General features: G+C 52.0%; 9 protein-coding genes across 9 annotated transcripts; 4 read left to right on the forward strand and 5 right to left on the reverse strand.

Annotated features, from left to right (window-relative positions):
* The first annotated feature begins 3048 nt into the window (after nt 1-3048).
* On the forward strand, nt 3049-4778 carry BDP81DRAFT_417523 (uncharacterized protein). Its single transcript, XM_060589631.1, has one exon. It carries the CDS (start codon nt 3151-3153, stop codon nt 4705-4707), a length of 1557 nt encoding a protein of 518 aa, XP_060449451.1. The 5' UTR covers nt 3049-3150; the 3' UTR covers nt 4708-4778.
* Nucleotides 4779-5803: 1025 nt separating this feature from the next.
* On the forward strand, nt 5804-7623 carry BDP81DRAFT_504101 (Alpha/Beta hydrolase protein; the record flags this gene model as incomplete). The annotated part of the gene is made up of 4 exons (XM_060595614.1): nt 5804-6195; nt 6248-6289; nt 6355-7405; nt 7465-7623. 4 exons carry the CDS (start codon nt 5804-5806, stop codon nt 7621-7623), a joined length of 1644 nt encoding a protein of 547 aa, XP_060449452.1.
* Nucleotides 7624-7871: 248 nt separating this feature from the next.
* BDP81DRAFT_445858 (uncharacterized protein) lies at nt 7872-8543 on the reverse strand (the record flags this gene model as incomplete). The annotated part of the gene is made up of 1 exon (XM_060592002.1): nt 7872-8543. The coding sequence occupies one exon, from the start codon at nt 8541-8543 to the stop codon at nt 7872-7874; it is 672 nt and encodes a 223-aa protein (XP_060449453.1).
* Nucleotides 8544-10561: 2018 nt separating this feature from the next.
* On the reverse strand, nt 10562-11282 carry BDP81DRAFT_123635 (uncharacterized protein). The gene is made up of 2 exons (XM_060581637.1): nt 10683-11282; nt 10562-10622 (listed from the first exon to the last, which is right to left on the reverse strand). The coding sequence occupies exons 1-2, from the start codon at nt 11056-11058 to the stop codon at nt 10618-10620; spliced, it is 381 nt and encodes a 126-aa protein (XP_060449454.1). The 5' UTR covers nt 11059-11282; the 3' UTR covers nt 10562-10617.
* A 146-nt stretch (nt 11283-11428) lies between these two features.
* Nucleotides 11429-12784, reverse strand: BDP81DRAFT_445859 (mitochondrial carrier domain-containing protein; the record flags this gene model as incomplete). Its single annotated transcript, XM_060592003.1, has 1 exon — nt 11429-12784. The coding sequence occupies one exon, from the start codon at nt 12782-12784 to the stop codon at nt 11429-11431; it is 1356 nt and encodes a 451-aa protein (XP_060449455.1).
* Nucleotides 12785-14709: 1925 nt separating this feature from the next.
* On the forward strand, nt 14710-16615 carry BDP81DRAFT_417528 (uncharacterized protein). Its single transcript, XM_060589632.1, has 3 exons — nt 14710-14844; nt 14901-15304; nt 15422-16615. Exons 1-3 carry the CDS (start codon nt 14815-14817, stop codon nt 16521-16523), a joined length of 1536 nt encoding a protein of 511 aa, XP_060449456.1. The 5' UTR covers nt 14710-14814; the 3' UTR covers nt 16524-16615.
* A 1971-nt stretch (nt 16616-18586) lies between these two features.
* Nucleotides 18587-21023, forward strand: BDP81DRAFT_390189 (major facilitator superfamily transporter; the record flags this gene model as incomplete). Its single annotated transcript, XM_060587369.1, has 5 exons — nt 18587-19464; nt 19598-19883; nt 19996-20020; nt 20093-20279; nt 20381-21023. 5 exons carry the CDS (start codon nt 18587-18589, stop codon nt 21021-21023), a joined length of 2019 nt encoding a protein of 672 aa, XP_060449457.1.
* A 236-nt stretch (nt 21024-21259) lies between these two features.
* Nucleotides 21260-23659, reverse strand: BDP81DRAFT_457819 (myb-like DNA-binding domain-containing protein; the record flags this gene model as incomplete). The annotated part of the gene is made up of 2 exons (XM_060593328.1): nt 21260-21592; nt 21656-23659. 2 exons carry the CDS (start codon nt 23657-23659, stop codon nt 21260-21262), a joined length of 2337 nt encoding a protein of 778 aa, XP_060449458.1.
* Nucleotides 23660-24038: 379 nt separating this feature from the next.
* On the reverse strand, nt 24039-25204 carry BDP81DRAFT_417531 (uncharacterized protein). Its single transcript, XM_060589633.1, has 2 exons — nt 24991-25204; nt 24039-24925 (listed from the first exon to the last, which is right to left on the reverse strand). The coding sequence occupies exons 1-2, from the start codon at nt 25129-25131 to the stop codon at nt 24602-24604; spliced, it is 465 nt and encodes a 154-aa protein (XP_060449459.1). The 5' UTR covers nt 25132-25204; the 3' UTR covers nt 24039-24601.
* Between the last annotated feature and the right edge of the window lie 413 nt (nt 25205-25617).

Consider the following 25617-nt stretch of genomic DNA (forward strand, 5'->3'; position numbering starts at 1 on the left):
CTGAGACCGAGATAGCCGAAGTTGCAGTGCGCCCCGACCCGGGTGCCGCATTGTTGATTGATTGAGTGCCCCGTCTCGCCGAATAAAAATGGATCCTCCGGAGCGAGCTACCGGTCTGCACGAGGAGATAGGTCGAGCTTGGATAGACTGAATATTGCCAAGATAAGTCCATGGAGATTTCTGTGACTTTCTGATTCTTCAATCCTTGCTTTGTAATTCCTTCACGACACCAACAGGCATAACATGAAGCATTAATACCCAAATATGATCGACTAGGTACCTATTCAGGGCTGTTGATCATGTATAGAAGTCTGGTGCTGCCTAGTCCTTATACAGATGGAAGCAAAAGCGCAAAGATCTTTCGTAACAGCTTTCTTATTACACATTTTCTAACTCCATTCAAGGCCATTGACTAATGCCTCACATTTCGACTTGGATCCTTGACTACTCAATATTTGTCACAAAAGAGGTATAGCAGTGGATATCTCAGGGGTAGAGATAAGGGGTAGACAGGGGTATGGGCATACAAAAGGGGCTCCCTCGTGGGCTTCCCTTTTCCCCTTTTCCATAGTTGATTAGACCACAGTTGAGATCCCGATTTCCATGAGCTACTCTATATGCTGATTCGTGACAATATTGAATCGATCGACGCCAACAGGATGGCGTACCCGCAGGGCTGCGGTCGCGGTTGTGTCCACACTACCTGACTCCGCTTGTTTCTATTAAATTGTTACGGCCAGCTAGTCGTAGTGAGGTATGTTTGCAGAAGTTGAGGCTGCGGAACTGGTAACAGTATTCGTAGTCGGGGATAGCTTCAGGGAAGCTATGTCTGTAAGTCGTAAGGTAAGGGAAGGCTGCGGTGATCAATCGTAGTCTTGTCAAGGTGATAGCTGAAAGCGGATGTTAATCCTGATACGAAGTTAATTGCTGAAGAGCTATGGAAAGTCTGTCCTAGAGTCCGGCTCGAGTCCATCCTATATACAAGTCTTGATTCTGAACATATCCTTTATCCGTATGTTTACCGTACGGATTCCGTATTCTGAATATACGGGGTCCGTACCTCAAAGTGATGATGATGATGATGTATTTAACGTCTGGTAACAAAAGGACGTGCCATTACTTGGCATGAGCGCTCATGGCCCCACCATGGTCGCTCATGTCTTATCTTATCATCACGTGACTTGTACCATAGTTCTTCCGTTCCTGGGGTTTCCCCAATGTTCCGTCCCGTCCTGCATATATGATGCGCCGTAGCCGCTAGGCGTCAGCGGGGCACGCCCTGGTCTCATGTTGGGTCGTAACATCATTTTTCTATTCCACTACTTATTTCAATATAAAAAGATTAAAGTGTCTTTTTTTATTAAATTCAACTAACTAGTTATATTTTAAATATATTATGAAGATAGTTACTGAAATCTTTCTAATTAGTTATTATTCAAAGAAATTAGGTAAATATGCAATTTAGTATGCGATAAGGAAATTGTTACGACCCAACATGCACGACCAAGTCCAGGGCCTGCCCCGCAGGACCACGGCGACTAGGGCACACCATAAGTGCACGAACTATGGGAACACATGCGTCACCCTACGGAACGGAAGAACTATGGAGCAAGTCACGTGATGATAAGATAAGGAAAGCCGTATGCCAAGAATACGGAGTCCGTCCCTTTGAGGTACGGTTTTCCGAAATTTGCCCGAGTCATTGAACAGGAACGTTAGGTGAAGACGGTAGCCTGTAATATAGTTTAGATTAGTATAGACCATGTCGGCATAGCGCCCGGCACGTCCTTTTGTTACCAGACGTTAAATACATCATCATCATCATCACTTTGAGGTACGGACCCCGTATATTCAGAATACGGAATCCGTACGGTAAACATACGGATAAAGGATATGTTCAGAATCAAGACTTGTATATAGGATGGACTCGAGCCGGACTCTAGGACAGACTTTCCATAGCTCTTCAGCAATTAACTTCGTATCAGGATTAACATCCGCTTTCAGCTATCACCTTGACAAGACTACGATTGATCACCGAAGCCTTACCTACCCTTACTGTTGGTATACACGTCAGCAGGGCAACCGTACGGTTGGAACGAAGTGTCAATAATGGTCTATTATTGCTGCGTCTTGAGGTGGAAGGAGGAGGTTGTGGGCAGAGCCCACGGCCTCTCAGAAGTGGTATGTAAGGGGTCGTTTGTAAGTGCCCATACCGCCTTCCAGATCCACCTTTTCTGCCGACTGCTCAGAGATCCAACACTTACGATTGACAGACATAGCTTCCCTGAAGCTATCCCCAACTACGATTACTGTTACCAGTTCCGCAGCCTCAACTTCTGCAAACTACTCCTACGACTAGCTGGCCGTAACAGAAATGCGCGGCTGACTGGTAAACCACGTTATGGAGAGTCTCCTTGTTCTGAAGTAATCGAAGCTGCTTTTCATTTCAGCGCGCAACTTCTGGACTTGTATGCACATGCCCACCTTTACCTTATTACTGGGCAAATTTGCACATCCAGTCGTTAGCATAAGTAAGTATCAAGACTTTCGATCCTCATTACATCCTACTTCCGAACGCCCGAAGTCTCTCTTAGGCCCAGGTACCCAAACCTCTGGGTAATGATATCCCGAGGTAGCCTAAGGAGGCGGCCCTGCCTTTCTTCAAGGCGCAGCCAGCGGTCAGGTTGCAGCGACACGAACTCATGTTTGAAAACCCCACGCACACTGTCGCTTATCGCAGCAAAGCCATCGGCTCGCTTGCTTTATCCGTCGAAAATACCCCAAAAAAGCCTTTCATGGGTGCAATATTTTGCCTCGTTGGTCCTGAATCGGGAGCCCCCGATGCAAGCGCAAGGATGCTCAGACAGGACCCAGGGGGGCGCAGCATTGGGAACCAACAAGGGCGCTTACAGCTCGATGCTGGAAGTGACAAAGACCATCCCGAAATTGTTATCAGAAAACGTTCCACCCAATTTCCCGTTGGTACTTAAACCTTTGAGAGGCCGGAGATACAATGATGTGGGCTCGTACAGCACTTCCTTACAGAGCCTGGCCCTACTAAACTATCTGAAAACTGATCAACTGGTTCGGATGTTGACTCGTCACCGCATAAGGCTTCTCAGCTGATCAGTCTGCTTCAATCCTCCAACAATGCAAAACTCTAAACCTCTCAAGATCACGAAGCGCAGGGCCGGGCCCATGAAAACAGCGCAGCCGAGCACGGCATCTTCTCCTTTGGCGCCGGCCATGAGCGGGTTAACACCTGATCAGCCACTTCGACGGGCCTCATTCAATGTTATCTCTGGAGATCAATCCGCAGGACATAGCTGGACTCCAGCTTCGGCTGAGCGTGATGAATCCGAGATGGACACCCCGTCGAAGAAAATCGTCCCCAGAATCAGGTCGACATCTGCAACGTCGTTGAAATCGGCAAAATCTCCCCGGTCTGAGAAATCCGACAGCCTTAGGCATACCTTTGGCGACCTTAGCGACATGACACAGGCTAGACCGTCTTTTCACATTTCTCACACCTCCCCAAAGCTACTCTCTGAAACTGTAAGACGGGAACAACGGCCTATCGTACGGGATCGGAGTGTCAGTGAGCCACCTTCAACGCAAGCGAAGAAACTCAACGGGCCCCAAATTGACCGCAAAATTGAGTTCATGATCAAGGCCGGCCCCAAGACAAAGTCTTCGGGCTCCCTTTATGTTTATGTCACCAAGACACACGAATGCAGCCGACACCTACTCAAATTCGGTATCACCAAATACCTCCCAGAAAAGCGTGGTAAAGGCATTCAATACCGGTGCAAACACCCAGAGTTTTTTGAACACGAAGAAGCGACGGCAACGGAGTTCTCCTGGAATAATATCGCCGAGAAGTTGGTCCATGCCGAGTTGGCCAACTTTCGTCGATTATGGACCTGCGGCTGCGGAACGAAGCACAGGGAATACTTTGACGTGAGCGATGAAATTGCCTTGGAGGTTTGGAGCAGATGGAGAGACTTTTGTGCACAGGAGCCGTGGGATTCTCAAGGCAGACTGTTGCCAATGTGGGAACACAGACTGCGGCATAGAGTTCGGTTCAACGATGCTAAACGAGATTTCGACCATGGCGAGCTCGCCAGGCACTGGCGAACGTGTGTATTGCCGAGTTCACTAGAACTTTGTGTCAACGACACTCGGGTTCTCTGGAATCATATCTACCCCAGTCGTTGGCTTTTTGCTGCTGTAGCAGAGGCACTCACGATGGTTTTCATCTGGCCGACTTCCTTCTGGACATCGATGTGGTGGAAGGTGGTTCTCATGCTGGCTGTGTTGGAGCTTTGTTGCCTCGATGGCATGTACATGAAGGAGTCTGTCTCCAGGCTGCTGAGCGGAAGTCTCCAACGCCTCAAGCTGTGGCAGTCATCGGGCTCGTTAGATCATCGACCAAACCTAGACGCCAAAGGGCCCTCGCCAGTCGTCTCTTCTGAACAGCACGTTCAAAATGAACTTCCGGAAGATCCCGATACGGAGATGATGGAGGACGCTCCCAATCCCGAGGACGACGATATGGTCAACGAAGAAGATATTGAGTTTGACTCTGACAGCAGCAGTGATGATGACGATGAAAACATGGACGAGGATGCCTCTCCTGGTGAAAGTCCCCAGACAACCTCTACCAAGTCAACACCGAGCGGAACCAAACCAAGACGAGTGGAATGAGGCGAAGACTTCTTTCCGGCCAATAGAAATAGTGTGCGAAACGCCATAGTAATTGACAGACTCATTCCTAGTACCTTGAATTCAAAGAATATTCCAACTAACTTAAGTCAGCGTTACGTTGAGTTATTGACTAATACTGATCCTTGAACGAACTGACAGTGTAACCAAATTTGAGTGTCTTGACTCGACTTGCTGCTGGACATTCCGATCATGTGACGTGATAGAGCACGATGCCGATACAAATGGCTATTGCAAGGGCCAAGAACTTTGAGTCTTACAATCAGATAAAACAGAAAGTTCTTCAACCATGTCACGATACGCCCCCAGGGCAATGGCATTCTTAGACACTAGGTTTTTTCCCAAATGTAATCAGAGGAAACTTGTTTGCCTCTGAGTTCATGTTAATCATCGAGTGCTAGATTGAGCCCGCCAAGTTGGCTAGCAAGCGTCCCGCTTATTGTTTTTGTACCTGTCTACTTCTTTTTCCCCAAAAGGGTAAAAGCCTAGCAGAGCAATTACGTAGGTGCTGCCAAGATTGCTGACAATCCCCATTAACACCCAGTCTTCCCAATGAGGTTCGAAGTTGTCCCTTGTAGTTCAAGACAAGCAGGGCTGAAAGCGACTTTAGGTCGGCATGTAAGCTCACTGCGCATGCAACGTAATTGCCTCGTTGCGACTTTGGACGTCCTCTGTGGGCTCACTCGGGCTCAGCTTTTCGTTGCCAAGGCGCCAGCTTCGACATGATGGAATAAGATATTGCGATGATGTCGTACAAAAACGAATCCGTAATTGCCGGCCAGCAATTACGCCTTATTTACCACAGATGATTTGACGAATCAAGCTTACCGGTCGACGGGTCAGCCACATAGCCTCGATCCTCGAAATTAAATCCCTGTCTTTTTGCTTGTTTTCACGAATTGATAGTCATTATCCGGGCAGTCAATACACTCTAGCCAATCTGATCCCCTCACCATCAACATCCTTCTCACACCTCATTGCACATATAAGACTGCAAGCTGGTGCCATAGATGAAATTCATATCTCTTGAATTATCACACATCACACCAAAATATTTCAACTCTCAGAATCGGTCATAATGAAATTGCAAAACACCCTGATCGGCCATCTCCTGCTGGGCTCAGCCAGCGCCCTGATAGTACCGACTGAAGCTCACCTCGCCCTCCGGAGAGACGACCACAATTCTTCGGCGCCATCAAACAAGTCATCCATCCAGTGGACAGAATGCGACTTGGATTTTGGGGACGCTGTCAACGCTGTGGTGGACGCTTTGCCGGAGAAGCTTCAGTGCGCCAAGCTTGAGGTTCCCCTGGATTACACTAGTCTGAGCTCCGGCGAGACCATCCAGCTCCAATTGATCAAGGCCAGCGCAAATAAAGAACCCCACATGGGGAGTATGCTATGGAACCCAGGCGGACCAGGCGGCTCCGGCGTCGAGTCGGTAGCCAAGTTGGGTCTCAAGTTGCGCAAGTAGGTTATGGTCGGCATCGTTGCTTCCATTATGCTAACTCAGTGATTATAGTATCGTCGGAGGCAACTATGATATCATTGGATTCGATCCTAGGTGAGCGAGCATCATGTCATATCATAACCCTATTTTCACCACGCACGTTTCTCACACGTTCTCAGAGGCACTGGTAAAACCATTCCATACATCTGCAACGTAACAGCGGCTCAGACTTCCGTCACCCGACGTGACTTTGAGACGCTACCAAAGGGTGATATCTGGAACAGCATCAAGACAACAGACTGGGAAAGCTACAAAGTCACAGCCGACGCCTGCTTCAGAGACAATGCCAAATACGGCCGCTTCGTCGGCACACCGTTCGTAGCCAGAGACATGATTTCGATCGCTGACGCCCTCGATCAAGGCCCCAAGGTAAACTACTGGGGCGTCTCCTACGGCACCGTTCTCGGACAAGTCTTCGCCTCCATGTTTCCCGACCGCGTAGGGCGTCTCGTCTTGGACAGCAATCTCATCGCGGACGACTATGCAGACACTACCTGGAAAACTGGCCAAAGAGACACAGAGCGCGCCCTGCACCACCTCTTTGACGAGTGCGTCGAGGCCGGTCCCGAAGCCTGCGTACTGGCCAATTTTACCGGCGCCGACACCACGGGGGACAGCCTAATGAAGGCACTCGAGACCCTGCTCGAGGAGCAGATCAACGACAAGAACGACACCGCCAACGCCTTAGACGACCTCGTGTCCCTCTTTAAAATGGGTCTGCTGACAGAACTCTACAAGCCGCTACAGTATCCTCAAGCCGTCTCGAGAGTCCACGCCGCCTTGACAGGGAACTGGACCGGTGCCCTCATCCCAGCAGCCAATGCACTATTGTCCGAATGGAACGAAGGCGGCACCTACGGCGTCTGGGGCATTGCTTGCGCGGACTCGTCCTTCCGTGCCGAGAACGTCGATGATTTTTATTCCATCTACCGAACCCATTGGGAGGGCAGCTCCTTCGGCGAAGCCAGTGCCAGGCTGCGCCTCCTCTGCTCCCGCTGGCGATTCGATGCCGCGGAGAAGATTGACCTCAACGCCTTGAGGAACGTCAGGACTAGCTTCCCGGCCCTCATCATCAATGGTCATTGGGACCCGGCCACCCCTGAGAATACGGCATGGGAGATTTCTGCGCGGTTCCGAAATAGTCGGGCTGTTATTCACTACGGTGTTGGTGTAAGTGCTCTCCAAAACACTAGCTGCGCAACATCGAAGCTAACCGCCATTTCCTTTAGCATGGATATACCAACCACCCCTCGAGCTGTGTGGACAATATCGTCCGTGAATATTTCCAGAATGGCAAGATGCCCGAGATTGGAACTACGTGCGAGCCTGACATGAGTGCTTTCGAATACGTCGCTTCCGAAGCAAAGAAGGCAGAGGAGAGTAAATAGTCGAGGAATAGTTCATCGTTGCGAGGTTTTTTGTTGTGCATTAAGAGCGGCTGTACATTTGCCGGTGCGCGCAGGGGAGCTCTCTCCTTGTTTTGTTATCAGGATTCAGGAATTCTCCTTTATCTATTCACTCAATCCCAGTTCACTTTCTTTTCTCAGTCAGATAGCATCATCGTATTTATTCATTACATCATAGTAACCATCCTTCCCATTCCAATTGCTCCAGTCAGCTATGAAATCGCGCAGTCTCACTTAAGAGTCTCCAAGTATCCCGCGTAATCCCACTTCTTGCCGTCCCTCCAAAAGCCCTCCACCACCGGTTCGTGTGGTGTCTTGCCGTCCACGGACACCTCGTTCAACCAACTCCAGTAGGTCGTCGCCTTCCATTCTTTCGTCTTCCAGTCATTGATGTCCCTCTCTGGCTGCTTGTTGAAGGCCGGCAACACATCCAGCAGACTTGCGTCGTGCGCGATGCAGACCATTACATTGTCCTTAATATCCAGCTCACGCATCTTTGCAACCGACTCGGTAGCCAGGTCAATGTCTGTATAGACGGGATGTTTACCCCCACGAGGTAGCTCATACCAGGGCGTGGTCGAAGCCAATTTCTCGTCCGACGCGTTGGGATGATGGGGGGTAAAGTGGGAGCATGGGCATACGGCCTTTGACGCCCAATCTCTACGCAATGCAATGGCCGAGGCGGGAATTCCATCCGGGAGCGGAGTATCCTCGGACGGCCGGAAGACGCCCGCGAAATGGCAAATATCACCGCCCAGGAAGACAAAGGTGGCTCCCTCCGGGGACGAAGACGGCGTGGTCCGGGCGAGACCGCATATGTGCTCTGGCTGGTGGCCCGGAGCCTCAAGCAGGTAGAAGGAACCATCGCCAAAGAAGTCTTGGGCTTTGAACTTGCCCACCATCAGGCCTTTGTCAAAGTTAGCCTCCTCAAGCGGCCGGCCTTCGAACTCTGCTGCCGCCTGTGGATCGTCTCTTCCCCCGGGTCTGCCTTTCGACGAGAAGTATCTAGGCCCCGTGACCAGCGTTGTTGATTTGGGAAAGACGGATACGTCTCCGCGGTGATCAAAGTGGGCGTGAGACCAGATGCAGTAAGTCAAACCCCCCACTTCCTGGCACCCCCCTGTTTCTGGCACCCACAAAAACGCGAAAATCCACCACAACCCAATGCCCACCCCCAACCTCCTTTTATCACAACATTTTCAATTCGCGTCCAAATGGGCTCATCTTTTGCACATACCTTCTTCTATATCTAATGCCTCAATATACCGAAGATCAGCTTCGTCAGGCTCTCGAGGACATCTCAAACGGCAAGAGTCAAAAGAGAGCCTCATTGGAGTATGGGATACCACGATCAACCCTCCAACTACGTCTCCAAGGTGGTCAGACTAGGAAAGTGGCTTTTGCTGACTGGCAGAGGCTGTCTCCTGACCAGGAGAGTAAGTTGGCACAATGGGTTCGCATTCAGGCTTCGCTGGGCCTCGCACCAACGCACCAACAGGTGAAGGAATTCGCAGAGCGAGTTCTGGCTGCTGCTGGGGATACCAAACCACTGGGAAAAGGCTGGATCTATGCCTTTGTGAGAAGGAACCCTATCATTAAGGTTCAGAGAAGTCGTTCTATCGATTCTAGACGCGTTAATGGGGCATCTACTGAGGTCATTAGGAACTGGTTTAAGTTCCTCGCTATCCCTGAGATCAAGGACATCAAACCAGCCAACAGATATAATATGGATGAGACTGGCATCCTCGAGGGTCAGGGAGCTAATGGGTTAGTGCTGGGTATGGCTGAGACGACGTCTGTTCGCAAGAAACAACCTGGGTCGAGGGCATGGGTCTCTATCATTGAGTGTATCTCAGCCTTGGGTAGGGCACTTCGTCCTCTTATCATTTTCAAGGGGAAGACAGTCCAACAGCAGTGGTTTCCATTACATCTCGTTCCATACGATGGGTGGGAGTTCACAGCAACAGATAATGGCTGGACTACAGACTTAACTGCCATTGAATGGTTAGAGAAGGTGTTCATCCCACAGACTATGCCTGAGGCTGAGGGGGAGGCTCGACTGCTGATTGTGGATGGGCATGGGAGTCATACGACGACAGACTTCATGTGGAATTGCTATATTAACAATATCCATTTACTGTTCTTACCACCACACTCCTCTCATGTCCTCCAGCCTCTTGACCAGTCTGTCTTCAGCCCTGTTAAGTCAGCCTATCGGAAGGAGCTCGGTTACTTGTCTCAATGGAACGACTCTACCATTATAGGTAAAAGGAACTTCCTGGACTGTTACCAGAAGGCTCGACTTGCTGGTCTATCAGTCTCGAACATCAGAAGTGGTTGGAAGTGGACTGGTCTACACCCTGTGGCGATGGTTAAGCCCCTGATGAACCCTATGGTACTACCTGAGCCTCCTGCTAAGCCCACCACACCCAAACCAACTAGTCAGGGCAGAAAGCGATGCCATAATGGTCAACAAACTACCCCTGTTGAGCCATGGGATTCTGCCTCCTCTGCAGTGGTCTGGTCGACACCCAGGAAGCTGGCAGAGCTCAGCGGTCAACTGCACTTATACACCCAACTCGACAATGATACCAGCACTCAACGGCTGCTATTCAGGAAGGTGAAAAAAGGCTTCACAGAGCAGGCCTGGCAACTGGCAGCTGCCCAGCAGCAACTAGCTCACCTGAGGGCTCAAGTTACCAACGCTGCAGTGAGGAAGAGGAAGACTGTTCAAATCGATCCCAACACGAAGTTCGCGAACATCAGGGATATCCATCGGGCTCAAATCGAAGCGGGTGAAAAGGAGGTTATCACGGCTGAATCCAGCGACTCTGAATGCCCTAGTGAGGCTGGCAGCTGTATTGTAGTGGGTGTGGTTGAGGATCAATAGTTAATAGTAATGAGGAGGTCGGGTTGTGATCCCATCGTTTTTGTGGTGCCAGAAACAGGGGGGTGCCAGGAAGTGGGGGGTTTGACTTAATCTATGAGGTCTGCTGTGAGAGAAAGCTCATAGGACTTGAGTTATAGGGGAAGGTTCTTGCCGATCGACTCTGGATCTACGCCTCCATCCGTCAAGACCTCATCAATGCCCTTTGGTACACTCATGCCAAAGATGACGCTATCCGGTCCCAGCACTCCTTGTTGGGCACCCTTGGGCAAGTTCCAATAGTCTTTCCGGACGCCGAGATCAAACATCGCCTTTTTGCCGAGTTTCTCATGTTCAAGGAGGAAAGCTAGCGAGCAAAAGTTGATGACTTCGTGCCCCTTGGCGACTGGCTGAACGAAGGACTCGGCCACGCCGACCATGGCAGTTGTCGTATCGACAAGCTTGACGCGCACCACGTTGTCTGATTCTGGGATGTTGGCCATCTCGTTGATGGATCGATGGGATCTGAGTATTGTGGTTTTACGTATCATGAGACGACTCTAGGAAGACAAAGAGGGGAGAGATGCTAGGGAAAGTTTCCGGAGCCGCATGGTGCCCCGACGTCATCGGTGATTATCAAATGAACGTGTCTTCTCCACTTCCCCGTGTTTTGCGTCCAATGTGGAAGCTTATTGCTCTGATAGAACACGGCGCGTTGGAGTTGCAGGAAATACTTACCCGAATGTGCCACAAACTAGCCATTGCAGTGTCGCATGCCACATGCAAGCCACAGCTGCGACTCCGTATAATACCAACGGTCCATGATGAAAAAGAGTCTCTTGGTGTGATTTGTACAAATGCCTAGTGGAGTCGAGAATCCCAAATACCAACCTCAAAACGCCTGCGCGCGTGCCAAATGCTCTAGTTTAGTAAGATATCGTACCCGTCTCCCATAATGCGAACTTCTTCGCTGCCGAGACCGTACTTCCGTCGTACCAGTTCAAAGATGATCAACCCAGCGCTTGTGCTGGGGACTTGGCGGATGGTGTTCCACCAGAACCCGCGCCATAGCCATTTCCTCACTCCCAATCCTTCCTTTGCGGCCTCTGCGCAGCATTCTGACCAGGTCTCTTTGTAAGCCCGATAGTAGGCTCTCGCCATCCTCCATCCGTCCCTTCGCTGTGATGGATCGGTTCCCTTGGTCTCCTTCAGTTTCGCTGCCTTGGCGTCCAATTCTTCGAGGCGATCCCAGTGCTCCACTTGCACGTGAGTCAAGGGATGAAGAACAACTTGTTGGGCAAAGGATGCGCTGAGTCCTCCCAGGAGCAAGAAGATAGGCTCTATGGCGTAGTGCGGTCGGATAATAAGAGGCTGCTTGTTCTCTTCCTCTGGGTTGCCATTCTTTACCGGCCGTTTTTGGGCCATGAAGTCGACAATGTGCTCTTCGAGTCCGCCATAGTACCATGAGACGAAACGGTAGTATCCTTGAGCCTTGACATATTCGAAAACGCTGAAGAACACAGCAGCACCGAAACTGTCCTTCATGAGAGACAGGCCCCATCCTGCAAAGATGCCACGCACACCAATCTCCCTCAGCTTCTCGGCACTAAAGGCCCACATGCTCCTGGGTTTCCCGCCCTCTGTTGGCATGAGGTCGCGGTGATCATACCGTGCCTGGATGGCGTCCAACGGTGCTGCGATGAAACTCTGGAGGCTTCCGGCGAGAAGTCCCGCGGTGAAAGTTTGCGTCGGGTGTGGTGGTGGGTAGACTGTCTTCGTCGCTCTACCGCTCTCTTCATGCAGGCTGCCAAGGATGGTGAGGTAGCTGGTGTATAGCACAGCTCCGACGCCAACATTTGCGATGAGCGGCGGCAAGACCTGGTTCGGGAGCACGCCCCAGCCATGCTGCTTCACCGCAGAAGTGAGCACACCTGGCGTCGTGCCCCGCAGGTAGAACCATGCCTGGTTCAGCGTCGCTTTCAGCTTGGTCGAGGGCTCTTTCGCAGCGGCCTGGGCAAGCAGCTCGATCTGGGCCTGGTGCACGCTGCGCGCGTAGGCGAGGTAGTCGACGCGGGTGCGGAAGAAGGCCTTGACGGGAGCGCGGAAGTAGAAGGCGATGGCCTGGGCGCTCAAGGCGCGCACGCCGGCGGCCGATGCTGCGGTTGCGGCGTTGCTGCGCGGGTTCTTGTCCGGAAGCTGTGCATCGGGCGGGAGGACGGGGAGGACGCCTGTAAACGGGTCGTATGTCGTTGTGCCGTCATCGAGACGTCGTGTCATTGTATACTGCTTTTCATCGTCCCCTACAGGTGAGATATCCAGTATGAGATTCAAGACGGCAGAACTTGGCATCGGTTGAGATCGGTTCGCAGATTCTCGATGTGATGACTAAGCGCATAACCCTGTTAAAGTGGGTACTTCATGCCGGATGTTCCCCCACCGGTGATCGTCTGCATGAGGTACCTAAGGTAACCACATGATGTCCAGCTTGAAGTCCCATGACAACTTTTGCAGTCTTGCATTGACTTTTCAAGAAAACGTTCTTATCAGTAAGTACAACGAGTCTTGTTTATATCTACACTCTTAAAGGTCCGGTGGGGGAAACATTTGGTTTCTTGGAGACTGTTAATTTCGTTGAATTAAAAGATGTATTCAACTAGTTACCTTATGTTGGGTGATAAGTATTTGAGGACAACGGCTGTTCTATCAAATTTGCATGTGCTATTAAGTGTTCTCAACATGTACCTCGTAAGTAGTTTGTTTATTTGTAGACAAAAAAGTCCAATAATTCCCTATTGATTTTGGGAAACAGCGTTCATCCACCGGCGACAGATGATTGAAAGGTTCCATAACCCTCGTATCTAGTAGCAACAGCAGTCGCATTTATTATCAGATGCCTGCTTGAAGGAGCATAAAAAAGGACTCAAGGAAGCTACTTTCGAAGGAGATGAACACGAACCAAATTCCAGCATGGCCATGTTGGTCGTTCTCGTCAATGCAATGCACTGTGTTAGTAAGTCGTTCTTGGAACTTGTCTGTTTGAGCGTGGAACCCGACCTGGCCACACCTCTGACCACACGCCCAGGTGTCATCGCCGTTGTAGTTGCCTTTCTGTGAATAGCTGTAATTTCTATTCGGCAATCAATGGAGATTTTCGATCAGCAAGTACACGTACTCCCCATTCCCTAGGAGATTCTTTGCAGATGACCCCGGCAATTTCAGCAGAAACTAGACTACCGAAAAGCAAGATGGCGATAGTGGTGAACTTCATCTTGGATCGGAATGATTAGTGTTAGAAGAGAAATATATCAATTGATGAGAACTACTGTCACAAGTTGGAGTGAGATTTCATGTTAATGGAAGAGAAGATAAAGATTGATAATAGGTTAATAGTCCGGCACCAATGACTTCCATTGCCTACTTATACCATTAATTTACATGCTGCCGCTCCAATCGTCTCACTTAAACCTAACGCCGATGCCACTTTCGACATCGCAATTTACTCTATTCCTCCTTGCCTAGTTGCCACACCCTACCTTCGTATGTGATAGTCACTATTCGTAACAGGTCCTTTTGGTGACCTTTCAAGCTCGCAAGTCAGGAGTCTTAACCCGGTCAGTGTTTTAAACGCAGAAACAGATGAAAATAACGAGGTTGAGAGGCCCTCTGATCGTTGAATAGCGTTGAGCATGATTCTAGGCTTTGATTCGTCGGAGGTTCTGTTGCACCGATGGCAATGTTTATGAGTTACGAGTAATATAGGCACGAACAAAAAATCCTCTTGGAACGTTTGTTCACTAAACATTATCCATGTTCATGTTGGGGGTAGTCTGTTAGTCACCCAGTGTTAATTTGACTTGAGTATGGAACAGGAAGTGTGTCCACATAGCCTCTGCAGATTCCCACCAGCACGAGCAACATGATTTTCTCCCCGAGAAGATGCGAACAGCCAGTTGCCAAGTACTTCAGGAAACTTCCAATGGTCAATTTACGAGATTGCCGGAATAGTATTCGGAAGAAAGAGATTATGAAGTAGGAAAGATCGATGTTGTGCAGTTCCCCGTGGATCAAAGTGGTCGAGGGCAGGTGCTCCCTGTATAGGGCGTCTGACTAATCCCACAGCGACCTCCTCATGTATTTTGCGCTAAGCCCGACTTCTGATGGCTGCCCGCCCCTGCTGCTGCCTACTTACCAAAAGCACAGCAACGACAACTCAACACCTCACCCGACCACTTAAGGTGTGGAAAGCCATCATTTCATGATCGATGTCCCGCATTTCAATGAGCTAGTCACTATTCATTTCGGTCAACATGGAACTCCCTAATGAGATCCTTGATCAGGTTCGTTGTTACCGTTCACAGTTGTGTGCAGTCCGCTAATTCTTCGCCTGCGATAGATACTCGATGGATTGGTGGTCTACCAGCCATTGGCAAGGGTCCGGGGCGTCTATTCTCTAGACGACTGGAACTTTTTTACGTCACACTCTGCGCGGCTCCCTGCCGATACACGCCACGATTCTGGCTTGTCGATGAAGTTCAACCGGGACGAATTGCCCCCCATCGAAGGCGGCTTTTGGAACTTGCGCTTGGTCTCGCGCCAATGGAATTCCTCCGTAATCAGAATGCTGCAGAAGCACCAATGGTGGAGTGTACCCTTTGATGATCGAAGTCGTCTTGCAAAACTTCTCCGAGTCTGTGACGGGGCCGATGGTGGTCCATGTAGTTGGATCAGAAATCTCAGCCTCAACGACCTCGATGGACTACGTACTTTTTCGCGGCTTTACTCGTACGACTTTGAGATGTAAGGAACTTGTCCCCGACCGGGTCTTGAGCACTCCTCGATTTTGCAGAACGCCAGCAAGCTTACTTTAGATTACTGCCTGTACAAGAACGAACGACTGACTCGAGACTGATGCAGGTTCGAAGGTCAGAATGTCGATGATGACTACATCATCTTAAACTCCTATGTCGACAAACTTAGGACAACAGATTGGTGGACCTCGGACCCGACACGCTCTAGACATGAGCTCCATTACGGGAAGAACAACGAACACGCGCTTCTTCGACGCTTTTTTGATACTGTCAAACGCATAGAGCGCTTCAGTGTTGATTTCCCTGCAGCCTACAGCAAACATGATCTCATGGCAAATTGTTACGACATGCAAGGCGTGGATGAGGTTTTGGCAACAGTTAAACACGGCCTGGCTAGTCCGGGATTCCAATATTTGGTGGATCTCAGCTTTGCGGTACCTTCGACGTGGCATATTGGACAATTGGCTGGTGCCCTGTCTCAGGATGCCCGGAATCGCCTTAGGAAGCTACGTTTGGTCATCGTTGACGAGACTGGACCGAGCGGAAGCGCACAATACACCAAGATAGAGGAGGAAAATAACGACGGGGATAGAACGACCATTTTGGGATCAGTTGCGCCGAGTAATGTGCAGGCAACCTATCCCAACAGAGAACATCAGGACGCACTCTGGGCCTTGGTGGCATCTTGCCCCAACCTTGAGGCACTTGGCATCGAGGCGACGCATTATCTCAACATGGACCTTCAGCAGTGGGGGAATTCCCAATTCGGTACCAAACATCTGTGCGACCTCTCGCTTCGCCGGATATGGACCAACATACCGTCACTTCTACAACTGTTGTCGGCTATCCCGCCATCGTCACAAGGTTCAGCGATCCGCCGAGTCAACTTTGACGACGTCAAGATCCATTGGGACGGGGGTAACTGGGAAGACGTATTTGCGCATCTGAGGAAAAACTGCCCTGATCTTGAGATCTTTCGCGCAGAGCAGCTCAGCTACTTTTCCAACCATCCGCGTTACGAGCACAACAACAGGCCATGGGAGAACTACAACTCTATATGGACAGACGACTACGATGGAGAAGCTAATGACAGGCTGTTCTTGGAAATGCTCAACATGAAGCTGATCAACAAGATTGGGTCAGTCGCGGACTATCCTGTTTCGATATACAATTACGATTTTGAGATGGAACTTCAAGAATCGCACTAGATACCCCGTAGGAAGACTATTATAAAGAGATTTCGAAGGCTCAAAGTATGTCCAACAGCATCGTTGAGCACCTCCTCTCAGACTGCATTCGATCTTTGGTCTAATTCAAAGTCTCGTGCATTCTGAACACCGCATTTCCCACCCACCAGAGAAGCGGCCAAATGCCTAAACGAGGTCAAATATTGCATGCATTCAGCCGTTTAAGAATAAGAAACCTGGGGAACTATCCTGATTTTAGGGACTTAGAGATTACTGGCTTGTATGAGAATACGAATCTTGATCATGGCACCGAAAGTTCGGCTTCGGCTCCCCTGATCGAATCATCGGCTTCGGCTTCGAGGCTCGCACCCACCCCGTGCCCAAGGAGGCGAGACATGCGGAATCAGACATGATAGAGGCGAGGCAGGAATCGGTGGTTTTGTCGGCGGCAGATAGCATACACAATCTCTTTGTGGCACATTGGACCGGTTACTAGCAGCCTGCAGAGAGCTGCCTAGAAATACTCCGAGTGATTTTCATTCTCGCCGGGGATGCACACCGATCTGTGCGAGATCGATCTCGGTGGCTCTCTGTACACAACCGAATAATCTGGAGGACCAAAATGGATGGAAACGTTCTGCGGGAGGTGAGGTTACACAAAAAGGCGAGGCGGTGGCACATGTATGACAGCATCTCGGCAGGTCCCCGTTGCCGGTATTAAATGCTCGAGATTACCTGCGCACAGGGCCAAGACCATGAACGATGAAAATTGCAATGATGTTCAATGATGAAGAGAACCGTAATAGAAGTGTTGCGAAGATCGGGCCAGGAGAGGTACCAGTGTTGGGTAATAGGTACCGATATGCAATACGCCGAGTGTGAGCCCGTACCACATCGGGTCGGCTCCGATATCCGGCACGGGAACGGGACCCCCGCTGGCCGGGATGGAAGGAACCCCCCACTCTGGGATCAAATCCTTCGGCCCACTGCAAAAACGCCGTTCTGGCAAGTCTGCAGCGGGAAAAGCAAGACACCCAGCTGGGGAAGTGGGCAATATCTCCTCTCTCCCCCTCCCCCCTTCGCTGGGGCGGTCTTCGCGCATGCTAACAAGGTAAGCTAAGCGGGCACATGTCGGCTTGAGTCCGCGCTGTACGCTTCTGCCGCCTTTGCATACCCGCTATTGCGTGATTGGACAATGAACAAATTTTGAGGCCCTTTGGTATGGCAATGGCGGAGGGAAGTTGGAGGGGAACTTGGGATAAGAGAGATCCTTAGTACGGCGCCCTTGATGTACATGGCAAGGTATCCGAGTGAGAGATGAGCGTGATGCGGATGGAAGGGGGTTCAAGCTGGGCTGGAAAGGCAGGCTGTAAGACTGTACGAGGGCCAACGCCGGCGCTGACAGTTGAAAAGAGTCACCAGGTCCGGCAAACTTGAGACTTGCCAGCGCGCAAAGGCCGGGGCCGTCACCGGCGGTAAGCGGTAGGCGGGAGCAATGCCGCGGCGCCATGTACTGCTAGAGTCCTTTCTGCATGCTGCTACCAACATTGTGATATTGTGAGGTTCCTTTGGGGGAACAAGGAAACGGCGGATCCCAAAAGTGAAAAAAGGTACAAAAGTACTCCGTACACCGATTTATTGAGTCAACGGCTTCCCGGGGCAAGGGTGAGCAAAAAAGGCGTGCTTTCCTCGCGCTCGCGTCCCATCCATCTCAATGCGGAATTTCTCTTTTCTGCCTTCCTTACCTTGGATTTGCCTTCTTCTCTTGCTCGGTCTCCAGTCTACTTCTCTCCTTCACCTCACTCATCCCATCTTTCTTGACTCGTGGCATCTGCTTGGTGTGTGTGTCACCCATGTCATCGATTTGTGTTTCCTGAACCGCAATCCTTTGAGGCTGAACAGCAATTGCCAGCAGCGAAGGACACCAAGGTCGTTGGCCTTGGCTCCCCCCCCTCCCCCACCCCCCCTGCGCGCGGTCCAGCTGCAATACTCCATCTCAAATCTCCAGAATCTAGATCTCTCGAGTAAGCTTTTTCAACCCTCGGCCCCATCATACCTCTCAAGAACCACGTCAGGACTGATTCATGAAGGCAGATCTCCCGCCCGGTCCCATCGTGAAATTTTTGAATGCCACCCCAGTCTACTCTTCCGTAAAACCCATTTCTCACAATGGCCCCCGGAAACCCAATCCGGCGTCGTCGTCGGCGGCAGCGTCAAACGGCCACCACTCCAGCGAGCGCACGCCTCTTCTACAGGTCGACGAGCCCACGACCCCTCTCCCCATCACCCCGCAAGACGAAAATGCCATCCCGCCAAACGAGTTCGACCTCTTACTCTCCAGGTCCATCCCCTCTACGGGCCCCTTCCTCGAGCCCGAGTCGACCGTGAACCCCCTCCTCCGAGGCCCCCGGCGCTACAGCACGGCCTCCAAACACCGCCGGCCCTCGCTCGCAAGCCGCTCCGACCGCGCCTCCGAGGCCGGAGACATCGCCGCCGTAGGTGACAATGACTACCTCGACAACGACGACGACGACGCCGTCTCCATCAGCAGCAGCGTCGCCTCGACTCCCTTTTTAAACGGCATCTCCCGCTCCCGCTTCTGGTTCATCTTCTCTGAGATCCTCCTCACCTACTTCATCGCCTGCTTCGACGGCACCATCATGGCCTCCTCCCATCCCGTCATCACGTCCTACTTCAAGGCCTCCAACAGCGCCTCGTGGCTCTCCACGGCGTTTCTGTTGACATCCTCGGCATTTCAGCCGATTTTGGGCAGGTTGTCGGACAGCGTGGGCCGGAAGCCGCCGTACGTCGCCACTATGGTCATATTTTGCCTCGCGACGGTGTGGTGCGCGCTCGCGCAGAGCATGACGAGCTTCATCCTCGCTCGCGCGGCGTGTGGAGTTGGCGCGGGCGGGATGATGACTCTGGGTAGTATCATTGTTAGCGATTTGGTTCCCATTGAGTTAGTATTTCCAACTCTGCAATATCCTTCTTGCGCGCTTTGTAGGATGGCACATGAATGTTCTACCTTGACACGCAATGGAAAGATCGAGTCACTGTGAGAAGGGGTTTGAAATGCTGACAGTGAGGCACAGGAACCGCGGCGCATACCAATCTTATATCAACATGATCTACGGCGTCGGCTCCGCCCTCGGCGCGGCCCTGGGCGGTGCCATGGCCGACCACCTCGGCTGGCGCTGGGAATTCGGCATCCAGGTCCCGCCTCTCATCATCTGCTGCATCATCGCCATGATCGCCGTCCCCAGCGACCTGGGCATGGCCGGCACTAAGCGGGAGAGCTTCATCGAGGCTCTCAAGGCTTTTGATTTCAAGGGCTCTATCCTCCTGACCACGGCCATCACCTTCTTCGTCCTCGGTCTTGTAAGTTTTGTCCTCCCCTTCCAGAATGACATGGGGGCATCTGCGTTGTACAGTAGTCCTGCCTGGTTCATTAAAGTTGTGAAACTAACGTCTTCTTTTTGCAATGTTGTAGAACCTCGGAGGAAACGTTCTGCCTTGTAAGTGGCTCCCAGATCGCCCATCAAGTGTTTATGTACGATTCGAAACGGCAAGCTAACAAGCATCTCAAGGGTCCCATCCTCTCGTAATCGCGTCTCTCGTCATCTTTGGCATCTGTTTCCCCGTCTTCCTCTACGTCCAATCCTACGCCAACCGCCCCATCATGCCTCTCTACCTCGTCCGCCACTCGCCCCGAATGAACCTCATCTTTTCAAACTTCTTCGCTGCTCTCCTCAGCAACGCAATCCTCTTCAACATGTAAGTCCTATTCACCCCATGATATGTACTTCCAAACCGCCCCGAAGAGAGAAAAATGTTCGCGCAAGAAGACTTCAAAATCTAACCATGCCCACAACCAGCCCCCTCTTCTTCCAAGCCGTCCTCCTCACAACAGCAACCTCGTCAGGCCTCAACCTCGTCCTCCCCTCCATCGTCTCCTCCATCGTCGGCACAGCAACAGGCTTTCTAATAACCTACACCCGCCGCCTCAAATGGCCCGCCCTCACCGGCGCAGTAGGCCTCCTCCTCGGCACAATCGCCCTCTCCACCATGCGCCGCGGCTGGCCCTCCTGGGTCTACCTCCTCTGCCTCGTCCCTTCCTCCATCGGCCAAGGGTTCCAGTTCCCGGGGACCTTCATGGCTGTTTTGGCCGCCAGCGAACAGCGCGAGCAGGCTGTTGTCACGAGTACCTTGATTCTCTGGCGCTCGCTGGGCATGGTGTTGGGCGTGGCGAGTAGTAGTCTCATTGTGCAGAATGCGCTTGTCGGGTACCTGGATGAGTATGTCCAGGGCCCGGACAAGGATGAGGTGATTCGCAAGGTGAGGGAGAGCGTCGAGTCGATTGTCAAGTTGCCGGCTGCGTACCGCGAGCAGGTCGTCATGAGTTACGAGGCGGCTTTGCGGACGACGTTCTTGTGTTGTACTGTGATTGCTTTTGTTTCGGTGGCTCTGCTCATCCCGATCAAGTTGCCCAGACTGGGTGCGAGAAAGACAAGCCGGTAAAGGGTCGGGGCTATCATACTGGTAATTAATAACTTGGGGGAAAAAGTTGTCGTCACATCATCATATATAGCATTTTGTTGCACGGGGTACTTTAGCATACTAACGGAAGCATTTTCGAGGTCCCACATCATACAAGCTTCAATTTTTGCCTTGAATCCAGGCTCTAAGCATTGCCTTGCCGTGCCGTTCTCATCGCCCGTTATAAATACACGCACATCCCGCCCACTTCCCTCCATTTAATAGTGTCCATTCATCCCATTAACCCTCAGCGCATCAAGTTCGTCCTTGGTCTTGCGGTACAACTCCTGCGCCTCGCGCTCCCTCCTGCTAACAAACCCGACTTCTTCCCGCAGAGCACCCAGACGCCGTTGGATCGCCACCTCCTCGGAGATGGCTAGCGTCTTGAACCCGCTGAGGGCGTTGTTGGCCTTGTCCAGAGCCTCGGCGGCCTCGCCAATCTTGTCCTTGAGCATCTTTTGGCGCTTCTGGTAGCCGCCCAGGTGCAGGCCCAGCTTCTTTTCGAGCTTGATGCCCTCTTCGGCTGTGCTGGAGATGGAATCTTGGATAGCCTGTGAATGCTGAGGTTAGTCAACTTGAAGTAGGAAACGGGGCTACTGGGTGGTGTCACTTACGTCGAAGGCGTGCTTCATGGCTGCCTCCTCCCCTTCTTCGTCGTCGCCATAGCATCCCAGACCTAGGAGCAAAGAGTTCTTGCTCCTGGCCTCAAATGATGTTTGGATTGCAGCTGGCGAAGGCGTCGGCTTCGTCTCCAACATAATCTGGAGGCGTGCCTCTGCAAGGTCATCGTCGCTGATAGCCTCCAAGCGCGGGGCGGTGCCACTGATCTTGGCGTTGGGTAAGGGATACTTGGCAGCATCGTTGGCGACCAGAGCAGCAGCCTCACGCGCAATGAGCGCCTCAGCAGCGTCCTGAAAAGCCTCGGCGTTCGAAAGCAGAGCCGAGACATCCACCTTGACCGGCCGTGGCAGCTGTCTCTGCATGACTTGTGTTCGTCTCCGCGCCTCCAGTGCTTCTTGTGCCGCCTTGATTTCGCGTTCCCGGCGATCCCTCTCTCCAGCGTCTTCCATCAACTGATCCTCGCTCAAAGCGACCTCCCTTTGGTCTTCGGGAAGTTCAAGCTCCCACTCGGTATCTTTGGGTTTGGGCAAAGATGCAAGACCCTGTTTCAATTGGCTACGCAGTGCCATTTCTCGCATCTTGACATCTCTCGGTGTCGCTGAGACGAGGGCCTGGCTTCCGTCGACGTTCAACGCAAAGCTGTCACGGGGCGTCCTCATCGGAGTCTGTCCAACGCGTGCAGGCGTTTGGCCAACGCTATCTGTGTGCATTGGTGTTGCCAGGGGGTTCGGTGTCGCAACCACTTGCTTGCGGGGGGCGACACCATCAAATCCAGTCGACTCGGTTCCTTCGTGTAGCGGAGTGTTCTCGCCACCGAGCAGTGAAGACTGGGTGTTCGTCAAGGCTCTGATATTCCGGATCTCGTTCGCGATGTGGTCTTCCTGGGCGGGAGCCCGAGGCGTTCGGATCGGGGCGTTGTTGTTCAGGGTCGAGTATTCGCTGACCAGGCCGCGGGTTGCATCGTTTTCGCTTTGGCGTGCCATCATGCTTGCCCTCTCACCCATCATACCCATCTTGACAATCTCCTCCAACTCGCCCTCGCTCACCTGAGGCGCTGGCAGATTCAGCGCTCTTCTCTTGCTGCTCTGCTCGGCCTCTCTGATCTTCTGCATCTGGCCCGCCTTCACGGCAGCCTGGAACGATGCCGAGGGCGCCTCCTTTTCCTTCTTCCTCCTCTTGTTTTCTCCATCGTCGTCGCCGTCGCCTTTGCGCTTGCTCGCAAGTTGTTGTTTTCTCGGGTCGAAAGCCTCTCGCTGGTGCTCGTTCCGGACCTGCTCTTCAGCGGTATCGTAGAATCCCGGGGCAGCCTTCTTCTCGAAAGGAATGTCGGCATTGTAGTCCATCTGGCCCTTCTTGCGCGTGACGACCTTGATGTTGATGCCGGCCGTTTTGAGCTCGCGTCGCTTCTGCAGCGCAGCCAAACGGCGCGACTCTTCCTGCTGGCGTTCTCTTGCCTTTCTCTTGGCCTTCTTTCCCTGTGTGTTGGCCAGACGCGCTCGGGCTTCACTCAGCATCTCCTTTTCATCCTCGTCGAGATCGATCGTGTCGGGTCGGGCGGGCTTGCTCTCCGGGTCTGGGTCGACCTCGCCGGGGCGCAATCGTCGAACATCGTCGGCGCTTGGCGCCGATGCCTCGCCGCCATCGATACCGGTGAGACCGAATTGACTAGCTTCTCTTGCTTCGGCTTCGTCGAGGAGCTTCTGGTATCGCTCGAGACACTGGTTGGCGGTTCGGCCGACGGCAGGTGCGATGGTGCGCCATTGTGTCGGCATAAGCTTAGCAAGGTGCAGAAGTTTTTCGTCCTCCTCTTTGCTCCATTCCGTTTTCTTGATGCTCGGGTCCAGCCATTCGTTCCATCTTGCCTTGCACTGCTTCGGGGTCTTGCGCGCTAGCAGTGACGAGACACGCGCCCACTGGTTCAGACCATATTTGGACACGGAGGCCTTGAGAATTTCATCCTCAATGTTGGTCCAAACACCTCCCTTGACGACACCCATGACGGTTAGGAGTACTGAAGAATTTCGGAGAGCAGGGCGGGTTGTGGTTGTCGAAAGTCCCCTTCGCGAGGGCGTTGCGCGAAAGAAATTGTGATGCGAGGCCAATCGTGAAGGATGGGTACACAAGGCTGAGAGCGGCTTGGCAAGTCTTAGTCAGCTTTGGACAGTGACGGTGATTGGTTCCACATGATGGGCCCAATGCAGCTCACCGAGGCACACCTTGATGTCCTCGGTATCCTCGGTGAAGCTGGAATCCCAAGAGAACTTGATTTCTAGCTCATGGTCCGAATTGAAAGCCTGACAGGGTCACCGATGCAAGCGCCTATCCGGCCAGAACATTGAAAGCCATGCTGATTAAACTCCTGACAAAATGCTTTGACCCAAAAGTATACGAATGTCCATTCTAGCAATCGCATTCCTGGACGGTCGGAAACACACCATTCTTGCATCTTTCTCATTCTAGATAACGGCGGCATTTTTACAAAACCCGCGGTTTCGAGCTGAAGGTCTAACATGGTATATGGTGCTGCCCTGCCCAAGCAACGTAGTGCGAGCATAGATCGAAGTCAATTACGACGACACAAGGTGAGGGTGCATGGATCTTGCCAGTGATTGGAGCCCCAACTCCGCTAACAGATTGATAAGAGCAGCCGCATTCATGAACTCTCAGCTTGTCACCCCCTCACTTTCCTCAATCTGCTGCCGAGGCATAGTAGCATCTACGCGTCCTGTTGGGTCGAAAGGGAGGGGGGTTTTCTTTTGTCTCTCTCTCGATGTAGCGTAATACTTACCAAGAGGCAATATTTTGGGGGATGAGTTGTTCGTGACGAGCTCTGAGCACTTGCTTTGCAATATGGCGTGGCGTTTGGGATCCACGCAGCCGAGCGGAGTTTACGCAAGGTGCCGACTCATGCTGTCTGTCCAACAAGCCGTTTCCTGGTATCAAGCACCGCGGAACACGGCAGCAGGCGATCCAAACAGCACCGAGCACATGGCGAGAAAGGCAATAGCAGCACGTTGTGGCTTGCGCAAAACACCGTCTGACAATTTAAGAGTGGTCGTCTCCAGGAGTCCAAACAAGACAGCGCACCCTCGCGGAAGCCCATGGGATATGCCGTCGGATGGCGGCAAACACATCCCCAAGTGGTAGATGGGATAATCTATCCAACAAGTGGTCCAAGTCGCTCTCGGATTGTCTTGAGAGGGGCCACCGAATCGGAAACCGGAATACGATAACGACAACGATAAGGCGAAACGTGCCGACCTGTCCAGCCCAGTTAATGAGAGGGGAAAGTTGGACGGAATTTACAGGATGCAGGGCAAACTTTCAGTGGAAGTAAGGGAAGAGCGTGGCGTCTTCCAGGACACTGGTTCCGCGGGACCGGTCCGCCAGTCGGTGCTGAAACATGCCGACCACCGAACCTTGTCGAGTCGTGTTGGACAGTGTGCTGCTGTGTTGCCATATTGGGCATCAAAGTTTGTGTTGGCGTCCAGATATGTTAATGAAAGGAGGAGAGGACGGGAATTCTGGATGGAGCATGCCTTTGTGCAACTACGTGGCACTGCGCGTGCGAGAGAGTTGATTCATTGTCTTTGATAAACCGGGATTCGGACATGTGAGGCCTGCTGAACTGCGACAACGATGACACTACGTACGACGACGAGTTGACAGATTGAAAGTCAACAACGTCTTTTAGCGAGCCGGTGGGCGTCGGTACCTACTCTGTTTCCGTACAGTCAGATAATTAGCCTGCGGAGTTGGCTCTGGTGATGTAACTTGGAGTAAAGTGCCCGCGCGGGAGTGGCTCAAGCTTAGAAATCACTTCGCAGGCTTGCGGAGTTGTCTACACTAACCTCCAAGTACCTAGGTACCGTATATCGAAGCAACGGCGGCCCTGACAGATCTGGGTTGTGGCTGAACTTCTGGAGGTGTGGCATCCCCCCACTCCCCCCCCTTA

This window comes from Colletotrichum phormii (genome assembly GCF_030913505.1).
Source record: "Colletotrichum phormii strain CBS 102054 chromosome Unknown BDP81scaffold_3, whole genome shotgun sequence".
In the NCBI taxonomy this organism is placed as follows: Eukaryota; Fungi; Ascomycota; class Sordariomycetes; order Glomerellales; family Glomerellaceae; genus Colletotrichum; species Colletotrichum phormii.

Coding starts and splice junctions, on each gene's coding strand:
- BDP81DRAFT_417523 (XM_060589631.1), top strand. CDS start 3,151: ATGCAAAACTCTAAACCTCTCAAGATCACGAAGCGCAGGGCCGGGCCC.
- BDP81DRAFT_123635 (XM_060581637.1), bottom strand. CDS start 11,058: ATGATACGTAAAACCACAATACTCAGATCCCATCGATCCATCAACGAG.
- BDP81DRAFT_417528 (XM_060589632.1), top strand. CDS start 14,815: ATGGAACTCCCTAATGAGATCCTTGATCAG. Junction 14,845..14,900: donor CTAATGAGATCCTTGATCAG/GTTCGTTGTTAC, acceptor CGCCTGCGATAG/ATACTCGATGGATTGGTGGT. Junction 15,305..15,421: donor TACTCGTACGACTTTGAGAT/GTAAGGAACTTG, acceptor AGACTGATGCAG/GTTCGAAGGTCAGAATGTCG.
- BDP81DRAFT_417531 (XM_060589633.1), bottom strand. CDS start 25,131: ATGCCCAATATGGCAACACAGCAGCACACTGTCCAACACGACTCGACA. Junction 24,926..24,990: donor ACGCTCTTCCCTTACTTCCA/CTGAAAGTTTGC, acceptor ACTGGGCTGGAC/AGGTCGGCACGTTTCGCCTT.